The sequence below is a fragment of the Haemaphysalis longicornis genome, unplaced genomic scaffold (assembly GCF_048455015.1).
Source record: "Haemaphysalis longicornis isolate Haplotype H1 unplaced genomic scaffold, Haemaphysalis longicornis Haplotype H1 scaffold_2, whole genome shotgun sequence".
Taxonomy (NCBI): Eukaryota; Metazoa; Arthropoda; class Arachnida; order Ixodida; family Ixodidae; genus Haemaphysalis; species Haemaphysalis longicornis.
This window is the reverse complement of record NW_027526295.1, coordinates 263471120-263483850: the sequence shown is the minus strand read 5'-3', so window position 1 is coordinate 263483850 and position 12731 is coordinate 263471120. Positions and strand designations below refer to the sequence as shown.

At 47.2% G+C, this 12731-nt stretch overlaps 1 protein-coding gene across 2 annotated transcripts in view; it reads left to right on the top strand.

The window, feature by feature from the left end:
• The first annotated feature begins 272 nt into the window (after positions 1 to 272).
• Positions 273 to 12731, top strand: part of LOC144170586 (chondroitin sulfate proteoglycan 4-like) — a 122568-nt gene continuing 110109 nt past the window's right edge. For both annotated transcript variants that reach the window (XM_077700473.1, XM_077700472.1), the window contains exon 1: positions 273 to 506. In XM_077700473.1, the coding sequence (XP_077556599.1) occupies positions 401 to 506 (106 nt within the window). In that variant the 5' untranslated portion in view covers positions 273 to 400. The remainder of the gene's footprint in view (positions 507 to 12731) is intronic.

Genomic DNA, 12731 nt, shown 5'->3' with positions numbered 1-12731 from the left:
AGTGTGTTGCTCTGTGTACGTAAGTTGTTTGTGTGCGTGTGTGTGCATGCGTGCGTGCGTGTGCGTCCCACCGTTGTGACAAGAATCCCACGTGAGTAATGCGTGATTCGTTCGTTTAATGGAGAGGCAGATAGGTTTTAAGCGGCGCCGGGATTCTCGTCGAGAGCGGGTAGAGACCCTGGCGGCGGAGGCGCTCCTGCGTCTGGCAACCGGGGACCGGGGCCAACCAAAACAGAAACCTTCTGGGCAGCAGCAGCGCCGCCGGGATGCCGGGCAGGCGCAGCTCTAGGCGGCGCGAGGAGGGACGCAGCGGGGTCGATGCGGAGGAGACGGAGATGCGCGGCCAGCGCAGCCGGTGGGCCAGGGCCTGCCGCTAGCGGCTAGCCGGTCCCACCACGTCATGGGCCGGGAGTCCCGCTCGCCCGAGCTGCCGCCGAGAAGAGCACGGTGGATCTTAGTGCTGCTGCTGCTGCTGCTGCTGCCCCCGCCGGATGCCTGGGCGAGAGGTGAGCCACTCTTCTCTCAACAGCTGCTCAGCCGGGGATACAAGCGCGCCCGGTACCCGCTGCCACAAACTTGCGGCAGCAGCTACGAGACAGCTCTAGCCACTTACGGGTGTACTGAGAGTTTCGCAGCTACGAGACAGCTCTAGCCACTTACGGGTGTACTAAGAGTTTCTTCTTTCTTGCTTTTTTTTTTTCTCACTGATTTACCCCTAATAAGACAAAGCGAAAAGACGCTCTCCATCAGCTGAGCCGATAAATCGCCTGCCGAAGATATGCCGATATGTTCCCAGTCTTGCAACTTAGGAGCGCTGTTGCAAAAGGCTGCGCCAGCCTCACCCGCAAATTTCCTTCAGATACTGGTACTTATTTTTCCTCTTATCTTGACACATTTAACGAAGAGGAGCTTTTCATTAATCGCGCGATGAGCTCGGCGTGTATCTGCCGAGCTTCTTTGTCGGATTTCTTTGTCGTTGAAAGGGGAAATTATGCGCCAGAGCTGCAACTTTACTTCTTAACGCGTTCTTGACAATAAAAGGCACTGTGTGGGTGCAATCGAAAGAATTTTTGCTGTCGCTGTTGGGCAGCGGAATAGGCCGTAAAATCGAAGGACACGAAACCGCGGTGATTCGCATCCGTACCCTCCCATTCGAGCCCGGCTTCGCTCTAGGTATTGGGGCGATATTCTCCTCTGTTTCAAGAAAAGCGACCTCCTTTAGTCGCATCACTCTCCACGCTCCCATTTCCACACTTTTTTGCTTTTACTTCCTCTTTTCTTGGCGACAGCAGTGAGTCTTCGCTAATGACTTGTCCCTGTCGGAAGCCGCACGAAAAAATAAACATTTTCTGTGCCTGTTGTCTGATTTTTCCGACACGCTCCCGCATCGTTGAACGAACCCGAGTCCGAAACACAGCCTGAAATACTGCCAGCCTCATGAGATGTGCTGCCAAGTATTGACTAATATAATAAGCGAGGCCGTCTTCACGCCGCCTTCGCGTTGAGAAGGACGGCTTCACGTTGGGAAAGAGGCGCGGAAGCTTCTCGCGTGCATCGCATTAATCCCGTATCTGCCTGTTCAGGGTGCGTTTAGGGCGACCGCGCAAACTGTGTTTGGGCATGCTTTTAGATACAGGATAACCTGAACGTCCCTTCCGGGCCTTCATTTGCAACTGCTGGCCGAAAATGGGAAGCTGGAAGGCGGTAACATGGAACACCCGGTCGGCTCACGACCGGTAACCGTCAGTGAAAGTGAGCCAGGAAAGAGACTGAATTAATTAAAGACATGTTAACCAATACCCTCCAACTTGCCCCACTGGAAATTGGCCATAAATTTGCTGGAAACTCCCGTGTGAAGGCACAGTCGTACATTTGTTCATTTGTGGTGCGCCGACCCATTGTTGTCCCCTGTACGGCTAATGAAACACTAAAGATGCGCCAGCGATCGGTGTAGTGGCTTTGACTGCAAATAAAGCTGCCAGCTCTCGATCAGTATTAGCAGGTATTCGCTTGCGCGTGTATGGCTTCGACGTGGACAAAGCAGCTTGTGCTACCGAACTGGCCCCCGTTGCGCCATTCCACGTGCAGCGGTCCCCTATGCGGTTTTCTGTGCTTCCTGGGTGATGCGCACATTGCCCAAACCATCTAGATGGTCCGAGGTTGTGATCCTCAACTCAAAAGTACCCGCCTTGCCGATTGACTTGTGAGCCGATAAAACTGCCTCTATACATCCGACGATTTGCTTTCGATCAGGTTGGCCACTCAGCGATAGAGCGGCTCCTCTGCCTCTGTGCTTCGGCGCCTTCGCTTCAGGTTAAAAACATCTTCCCGCCTTGTCGTGACAGTCCGCGGCCACCCTGCATGGGTGCCACAATGAAATTTGCTTGAAAGCTGTCTTCAGACTCACCGACTATAGGAGCACGCATTTGGGGGCAAGATAACTTTATCTGTAAAGAAGCTGAGTCACAAGCGGTATTCCGGCACCACTGAGCTAGCAGCTCTAAGGGCGCACTACTACTCGGCGGAGTGCACGCGTTTTAGATTTTCTACCAGTCTTATGCGCGTTTAATAAACTGCCCAACTACCGTATACTCAGCGCGAGTGCGAGCTGAATGTAACGCACACGCGTGCGGCGCGCAACCAAAATGAAATTTGTCTTCAATAGTTACCAGGCAATTCTGGTATTGCCGGTAACATTGCCTCCCGATGCGGCCGCCAAAGAAGCCCCGAACGCTCAATGAACTCTTGGAATTACGTTTTCCGAAGAGGATGTTGGGAAAGCCGCACTTGAAGAGGTATAAAAACTGACTGTCTGCTTAGTGGGATCATCTCATAAAGTGCAAGGTAGACCAGAGGTCAAACTTCTGCCATCCACACTCTCTTACCAAGAAAACAGAGGACGTGCTACTCCAACCACTGCTTTATGCGGCCTACGTACACACCTTTTAAGTGCAGAGCACTTTAGGTGCTCGCCTTGTCGTCGTAGCTCGCTCGCTGGACACAAGTAGAGCCACACGGCGTTCCGCCGTATAGCGGCTGTAGTCGCGGCGTGCCGCAGAGGCTTCGAAAGCCAAGCGGGAGCGTTCGAAACTCGCGAACTACTGGCGCTTGTCATACATCTCCCCGTTGTTTAGCGCAAAAAAAAACTGCAGTTACATTTCAGGCAAAATATACGTAATTAACCGGCAGCGCCCGCGTTTATTTAATTAGGAACGCTCGTTGGGTTGGTTTTTACGATAGTTAGCGAAAAAAAAAAAAAATGTGCAGTCAATGCCGGCACGTGCGGGAGGAAAAGCAAGCACAAAAAGAACAGAACTCCCGCTGGCGCAGTTTCAGGCAGGGGGCGCGCGAGCACTGCGGAGGCGGGAAATTTGAATTGTATTTGGTGGTAGCAGTGAGCAGATAACGCCGCTTCAGCCCATTATGGCAAATCACTGCTCGGCACTCCCGATAGCTTTCACGTTGACTGGAACGGCTTTAATTTTTTTTTTTCATTTAAGCTATTCTAGGCAGATTCCCCGTTGTGGTCACCCTGTTTTCTTAAGAAACACATTAGGAACACAATTTATTGAGGTGTAACAAGTCATATGCAGCTGTTATCGGTTCTGTAGTTAACACGCAACAACATAGAGAACACTTTTATACAAGTTTAACGAAGATTAGGGTTCTAACTTCACCACTGGCTCGAACCTCGGCAGAACCATAACAATATAGCGGTAGAAAAAAATAACAACCCCCTGTCACAATGGTACAGCTGGCCGCTGAGGTCTTGTGATCTTACATATGCTTATTTATAGGGTTGTGCTTCTGGCACATTTTCATTTCATTTATTGTACCCTCAGGGCTTTACAGCATTGCGGGCACTGGAGCAGGCACTGACGAACAGTGTAGAAGATACAAAAACACATGAATAAAGCACATTAATATTTTAAAACAGGAAGGCAACTAACATCAAAATACAACCGTTCACAGTGTCATAATTCAATAAACAGCAAGCAACAAAAACAGCACGCAACAGCAAACAACAAATTCAAAACAGCAAGCAACAAGCAACCAAGGTACTTCTACGAAGGGACGGAATCGAGGGTGGCTGTGTTAAGGAGATAATTTGGACATGCGGCGGTATTACGGGATATACGCATAGACTTACGCTTGGAGACATTTATTTCCATTTGCCATAATCTACACCAGTTTAGTACTTTCGTTAGATCTTGGAGTATAGTGGTATCATCATCATAGGATATTCGGGGATAAATTACCAATCATCCGCGAATAGGCACATTTTCGATGAAATTTTGTTAGGCGAGTCGTTAATGTATATTAGGAACAGTAAAGACCCAAGGACAGACCCTTGTGGGACACCGGAAATTACTGGTGTAGTAGAAGAGTCGAGTATTGGCTGATACAAATTGAGAACGGTTAGTAAGAAAGCCACGAATCTTTGACATCTTTGACAACATCATGTTGCGTGTAGCGCTTCTTCCCTTAGTTTAGTCTGAGATCTTGTTCCCGATGCTGTGATATGCCTTATACTATATAGCAATGTTCTATTTTTGTCTTTTCATTTTTCTCGCTTGTTTACTTCATCATAAACGCCCCCCACCGTCGAAGCGTCATGTGGGGCTGAAATATTAGTCCATCTTGGCTAATCCCCCAGTGTGTGTGGGCACCATTGATATCGATGCATTGAAACTTGTATATTTACAAAGCGGTTTACAGATCAACAAAGGTAACTCAAATGTCCGGCAGATCCCGCTCGCTCAGCTGAGACTCAGAGTCGTCGTCCTCTTTCTCCTCTAGCTCCTGTCCGGTGCTCGCTAGCTGCTTCCGTGTTCACGAGTCCACATGCCAGTACATATCTAGCCCAGATCTCAGCCCGTATCTATTCATGGTGGTACATAGTCCAACAGTCTCGGCACAGTAGCTCCAGATTCCGCTTCCGTGTGGGTACAAGCCCACCACTTTCTCTACGCACCTAGCGACACGCGTTGGTTTACTTCGAACACTCCTCCTTTGCTTTGGGCAACTGCCTATAGCCGCGGGTTTTGTAGCGAGCGGCCTGGCTTCGTTCCGAAGAGGAACAAAAATCGTTGCGAGAGGAATAACATTTATTTTTTAAGGGAAAGGGGAGGGTGAAAGGAGAGTGGGTGGTGGCCTCAGTGCAGGCCGCCTTCAGGCTCCCCAGCAGCCCTCGCCCGGGAGATCAGGTACTCCTGATCCTCGAGCTGGAAGCTGGTCAGCCTGCGAGACCCGTGATTTTTTTCTTGACTGCAAAATGCTCTCTTCGCTCAATTCTAAGCATTGTTTTTGTGAATAAGGGTGGTTTGATATCTTTTAGGTCGGTTTGCAGGCGGGTCGCGGCATACCAACCCGTTTAATTAACGTCCTGCACCACACCGGAAGCGCCTGACTTGTGCTGCCTCGGAATGGAATATGGCGCTCCAACCAACCAACCAACCAATCAGTGGTAATAGCTTAATCGTTTTTTCTGGATCCCCTGATATTGCACTGTAAACGCACTTGTTCCGGGAAAGAAAATATGCCCGTTTGAATCCCGCAAGTCGATGAGATGCAAGTGTGAGTCAGTGCTCGCCTTAATGTTCATCTAGCAAGTCCTAAACTAGAATGCGCGGTTGAAGAAGCACCTCACTCTTGATACACAGCGTTGTGTAGGGCACAGCCTTAATTAAAGAACTGACTTGTGGTGCACCGCGGCCCGCAAATTGCCTCCCAACTTGAACGGAGGAAATGTCATGGCGAGGCCGGCTGCATTATTAAAAGCCTGCTTCTTAGACTCCCCTGCGATTGTTGTCTCACTCATGGTAACATTTTGTGAACACTGAGCATCTGGTGCCTCGGTCAAGTCTTACTCTTAGCGCCGTATCTTACTATTATACCTTATGATATGCCTGTTCTTTCAGTGGCCTAAAAATGACATTATACGTGGTTTTTTGCTTGCATGTAGGATTATGATTTTTTTCTATTTTACTTTTATATCGACAGCTGTCGACAGTTTACTCGGGGGGCTACTCTTTCTTAGAGATGGTCCATCACTGAATGGGTTTGAGGCCATGTGCCTGGCGCCCTCACGGTGCTAGCGCGCCCGACGAATTTCTGTAAAACAAATATTTTTTGAAGTTCGGAAGTTCTGGGTATCGAACCTAGGTCCCTCTGCATCGCTTGCGGAAATCATAACCACTCGACATGAGGAGAAGGCAAACGTATCATTAGAACAAAAAAAAAAAAGGTTCCGTTCAGGAAACCGCGCGCCTCTGCAACCTGGGTGGCCTGGTTAATAGGGCGTTGCTAATCCTCCATGTGCGATCTGTTTAGTGCGCATTACCACCGCTAAGGGAACGGGATGGGGAACAAGAAGAAGGGTTTTTGGGGTGATGAGATTGCAGGAGCAGCAAAGGGAAGAAATTTGTTGTTTTTTCCTCTTTATTATATGGAAGACTACCCCTGAACACTTCAAAATCACATGCCATATGCAGAAGCAGTATACGTTCACTGACGCACACTTTGAAAGGCAGGCAGTCACACTCGCGCTTCAAGCAGATGAAATCAGCCCGGCGTCTGCGATTGAGCCGCATTCACACTATGCACAAGCGCACATTGGTCGTTTTAAACGAAGCGGCTTTACCTTTACCTCGTGTGGGTACGGGTGAGACACCATGTCTTCCAATAAGGATATCAGAAGTAATCTCCGAGGTCGCCAAGCTCCTGCTTCGCAAGATCGTTGACGCACGTTACCATTATGATTCGCTGGCATTGGTCAATACTGACGATGTCCTTGACATTCATAATACGGAAAGGAGCAGCCCACAAGTCAGAAGCACTGTGTGGACGTGCGAAGCGACAAAACCAGTTAGAAGATGGGGAAGGGTGGTCTTGTGAGTATCTTCTTCGTGTCCTGGAATTGGAGAAACTCGACCAAAGGCTGCGTCGCGCTGTTTACAGCTTGCACCATAATAGAAAGGAAGCAAAAAAGAACAGCCGTTAGGAACGGCCCGTACTATTCCTCTGATCACGACTTTTCGCTTATAACGAGTCATAACTGCGGGATTCTCAATAAAGTCTTGCAGTGGGAGAAATATTCGCCATGACCCGTATATTTCGACGAACCTATGTCCACCAATGCCGGCGCACGGTCATGACTCATATCCACACAACGGAGTGACCGAGAATGACCACTGCACAAAAGTACACATGGCACTTTCCCAGGATATGAGTTTCAAAGCGATAAATACGGGACGTGCAGCATTAAATTAGGTCCTTTGACAGCCGTCATAAAAACAGCCGTATACAGTATACCGCTGCCTGCCGTATCACTTTCTGAGAATCGTCTGTGAATTTGTTTTTCTTGCACACTAAAAAAAATTGTTTAAACAGTGCCCAAAAAGTCAAGCACAAGAAAAATTATGTTCACTTATCAAATTTGATTAGCAAAGCGTGTTAGAAACAGTGCTAAATTATGCATGAAAGCGGTTTAGTCAGTGTGCGAGTTTGAGGGTTCTTACCCTGCCGAAGAAAAAAAAAGTGTTACACCTTGCCCGGTCATTGACAATGACAGTGAAAAAACGAGTACGTTTTAGCCTTCTTCAAAATTACAATGGCAGCATACGTTCTTTGTTTACAGACCGATACTTCAAGAATGACTTTCAGCCACTGTCCCCAAAATTGCCACGCACCATGGCACAAACGCTGACGCCATATGCATTCCCGATAGTCGCACAACCACCTCGATGGAGTTGTGCGCCATAAAACGCCTTCACAAGAAGGCGAGGCCAGGAACGGCAGATGAATGGGTGCGTGAGAACGCCCAATGGGCATGAATAACCAAAAGCGTCTAAATCGAGTAGGCTGGCTCGAATTATCCGACGTCTGCATACTTAAATGTTTCGCTTAAAACTGAATTCTCTGAAATCATTCCTCGTCCGTTTCGCCGCGCTCTTTTTAAGCGGACGTGGGTGGTGGGGGGGAAGGGGAGGGGTGTAGCACAAAATATGCTAAACTTGGTGTCACTTCACAGTTATTGGTTTTGCCTCGTTTGCTCCAAAAGCTCTTGCGAGGCAGAAACAGCGAATGCGTAAGTAAGCAAGCTGTTCGCGGACCAATTTTAGCGCGGTCTAAGTGGCTCGTAACGGGCGCGACGCTCAACTACGCCAGAAGCTGTCGATTAAGTGTGGAGAGCAGCGTCCGGAGGTATACAATGTGGAGGAGAGGCGGCAGGGGGAAAGGCTGGCCATGAGGCAGAGAGAAAATAGCGGGAGGCAGGCAGCCTGCACATTATGCGATGAGCGCACGACGTCTCGGGGCGGCTCGTTAAACGCCTCCCGGGGCCGGAATTAATCTGGCGCTGCTGCACGCTGTGCCCGGTCCGCACGGTCGACACCGAACGATCTTGGCAAAGCGCAAGAAGGAAGACGGACGACGGATGTTGTTGGAATGAATTAAGTGGCAGGGCTCAAAGGGGACAAATATTTAAGGCCTTCATGTCGTCGCGAATCGTTTAATTGCTGATTCGCGCTTTGCCCGGACATACCTCACGTTTATTCCGACATTTTTTTTTATGAGAGTTCAATATTTAAAGCCTATTTTCGAAGCGGTGCACGCGTCTACAAGGAATTAAATCCGGCACCAGCGGAGCTACAGACATTACTCAGCGGAGAGCCGGTGTTGTTGAGCTTTTCTTCCCTCGCCGAGCTGTCTTTTCTAGACCTTTTCTAGACCTTTTCTAGACCTTTTATAAACCTGTCTTTTCTAGTTTTTGCTCTTGCCTGCGTTTCTCTCGCCTTTTTCGATGAAACGGCCAGTCCAGTTTCCCTAGAAAAAAATACCTGTCCCACCTCATTAGGCAGTAGCCTCTGCGTGATGATGCGACTCTTCACTCAGCCCGGCGCCTCTGAACACAATATGTCACTGATGTCGGCTATCTCGAATCCTGGCTGTTTTTCTTGTGGTGTTGAAAAATAAAAACCTTTCACTACGGAGTGCCTCGCAGTAGAAGTGGGGCTTCGGAGTGTAGAGCTCCACCGCCATGGTCCTTGCCCCACCACTGCCGTGAAGTCTGTATTAATTCGTATTCTCGGAGCGTTGGCAAAAGGTGATTGTAGTTATCTGACTGTTGCCGTTCGCATTTTATACGCCCAATAGCTTCACATAAAAAAAATATTTTACTCGTTTATTCTTCTGCATCTGATTTTATTTCCAAATTATCTAACAACCTCAACTCTGGGTTAGCGCCAGATCCTGACCTGCTGAGAACATGGTATCAAAAAGCGTTGACCGCGTATCTGCTCACTTTGCTGCAAATGACGTTGAGAGACCATAGTATTTTGCGGCCAATGCGACCTCGTCACATCGTCTTCCCCTCTTTTTTGCTGATCACGCGATAAACAGTAACGAGATTTGCTAAAGTCAATTCAATTTTCCCACATTCCGCTGCTCGCGCCATCTACTAAAACCTTTGGTTACTGCGGGACTGCTGGAATGCCGCCTAGGGGCACGAGCCACAGGCGCAAGCGCTTTTGTAGCGTAAGCTACACTGGCCGAGGTTGAGCAATTTCGCGTGGGCCGTGAAGGGCCGTTCTCCGCAAGCGCGAGGGGCATTGGCTTGACTTGGATTGGATTGGATTGAATTAGATTGAATTTGGATTGGATTGGAGCTGTGCGCCTCCGCTGCTCAGTAGCCAAGTCTGACGCTGCGCCGGAGCCGCTTGATAGCGGCTCTCATTTTGGGCGCATGCGCAGAGGTATCAATGGGGTTATACATATAGCGGGGCGTTTGCCAGTGTGGTACAGCCATGCATACGTATACCGTGTGTATCATTGAAGCAGCAGTAAGCATGATAATCACGGTAATCCTAGACAACCACCAAAGCTAAGAACCAGCTGAGCCTTAGCTTACGCTACGTATATTCTGGCATAGCCGAGCTAAGCCACTGCTAATTTTTTGTATTTCGGGTCAAAACATTGTTTTCAAAGGGGTATTTTTTAATTTCCCACCGCAAAAATCGAGCAGCCATGTATATTTAATTAACCCTGTCAGCCCTGAATTTTTTCTTTATAAGGAAAAAATCTTGTGTATGTTTTCTTTGAACCATTTAAGCTTAGAAGCAAAAAATTGTGCTTGTGATACAAGTAATTAGCGAGTTACAAACATCACATCTAATTAGGTCATGAGGCAATTAAAATTTAAATTTACAGCAATTATTCTCCCTTATTTTTTTTTTAATTTGGAAAGCAGTGAGCCCACACACAATAAATACGGCGGTTAGTGCCAGTATTTTTTTAATTTACAGCCTTGTCATCACACTAGGACTTAGCTCCTTGGGGACGCCCTGACGTCAGTTTTGCCTTCACTGCAATGCCTGCCTCTTTCTGGCGTTCAGGTTTAGAAAAAAAGAAACAATGGTAATATATACCGATAGAGGCATCCCTCAAGAACAATTTCCCAGAAAACTAGCTATTTGTTTGTTTTTTTTCTCAAATTGTAAGAACTCTTTTGGTTCATCTTCTAAATTTAGGACGCCAGGGCCGAAAAGGGTAAAATAACCCTGAAAATGCCACTTTTGTGGTGATCTTACGCCTCAAATATGCCTAATGTCTTCTTTTTTCTGAAAAAAATGTGGTTGATTCCTCTGTCATATTAATCAGTAAAACACGAAAGGGAAATATGCAGTGAAATCTGCAGCTGAGCATGATTTGCGGGTCGGCGGCTGTCTTGTGGGTGTGCTTGGTCAATGACGTCCTGCTGGCGGGTCGCTTCGACAAAGGTGTATTGGCGCCATTTCCTTGACGAATACGACTTCACTGAAATTTTGGTGTGTCCCGGCATAAAACGCTTTCGTGTTAAAATACACCATCCGAAAACGAAGAATCCTACGTCTAACCAGAGTCCTTCAATGTTGAAGGTCTCTGGTATAACGTACTCGTTAGTACTAAAGGTTGCTTCCCCACAAGAACACCCTGTGTGCAGGGGTGCACCCTTTACAGGCCGCGTGCTTCGTTGTACTGGCGTTACTTCCATGACGAATATGACGTCATGAAAATCTGTGTATCCCGGAATAAAATACTTTCGTGTTAGTACGTTCGTGTGGGATTAGAATCCGGGCCGTCAGAGCAGCTGCAAGGTGCGCTAACCACAGCGCGAAACCGGCACCCTGCCAGCGCTGTCGGAGTAATCCGCGTCAAAAGACGGAGAAACGAAACAGGCGAAAGAGACGCAGATGCGATTAGTGCTAGAGAGGTCTCACAATCGTTAGGCGTTCGCCTCCAAAGCACGAAAGCAGACTGAAATGCCCGAGGGCTTTTTCTTGTGTACATGTAAGAGGGACCAATTAAAGCGTTTCCCGCATGTTCCCCAAATGGTGGCCACGGCTGGTTGGCGTTTGAGCTCTAAGGCGAAGCGTCGCCTAGAACAGAGTAATTTTACAGTAGTAGCTTTAATCATCGCCATTATCATCCTCAGCCTAGCTACGCCCACTGCAGGGCAAAGGACTCTCTCTTTAATATGTACATTTTAATATGTACCTGTACAGTTAATTGCGAAGTTGTGCAATAATCTGCATCGGCGTTAACGCAGCTCTGCGCGTGGGCTACATAACACGTAATCGCGTTTGCTGTGTACACCATGGTCGGACATCACATTGGTTAATGCGAGTGTTGCTCCTGGATTCGTGTCACTCAGTTTGTGTGCTCGGTGCACTCATTATAAGCCTTCCTCATATATATATATATATATATGAGGAAGGCTTCCTCATATATATATATATATATATATATATATATATATATATATATATATATATATATATATATATATATATATATATATATATATATATATATATATATATATATATATATATATATATATATATATATATATATATATATGTTTGATGAAGTTTAATTAGGAAGCTACGATTTACTGCCACTATTTTGTTTGTGTGACCCTAAACTAGCCTTTGGTTATTGGTTCCAACACTCTTTTCACATGTTTCTCTGCAAATATTCATATTCCCAATTAGCGCATATCTCCCTCTCACACCTCCTCTCTCACTCCCTATCCCTCGCGCCTGTTGGCGTAGCGCTTCAGAAGCAGAGAGCTAAGTCGTCGATGCCTTGTAAAACGATTTACACCCTAAAGAGGGACTTTCACTCTCTTTACCTGACGCCCTTACACCCTAGCAAAGATTTGAAAAAGGATGTCAGCTGACCATGCACCATTTTAAAGGGTGCATGGTATAACTAACCCCCTTAAACCCTAGCAAAAACACCCCAGCCTTGTGAGGTGTGTTTTGTCGTTTAAAACACCCTTTAATAGGGTGTTTTTCTTGCATTCTTGCTAGAGTGTAAGCCTGCCAGTTGTACTCTGTGAAATGATCTAAACGCTTAAGGGTGGAAGTTACACCCTTTATTTACACCCTTTAAGAGATTTGCAATCCTGAGGGTGTAAATCCCTGTCTACAACTAACACCCTTACACCCTAGCATAAAAACAAAGGATGCTATTAGCGACAAAACACCTTTAATAGGATCCTCACACCCCCGCAAAAACACAAGAATGCACCCTTTTAAAGAGTGTTTTATCGTTAATTACACCCATTCAAAGGGTGTCTTTATTTGCTTTTTAGTAAGTTGTAAGGGTGTTGGTTGTAGACAAAAAGGGTGTAAATCAATTTACAGTGTGTAGACGGAGGTTCCCCTCGGGGGTGTAAATCGTGT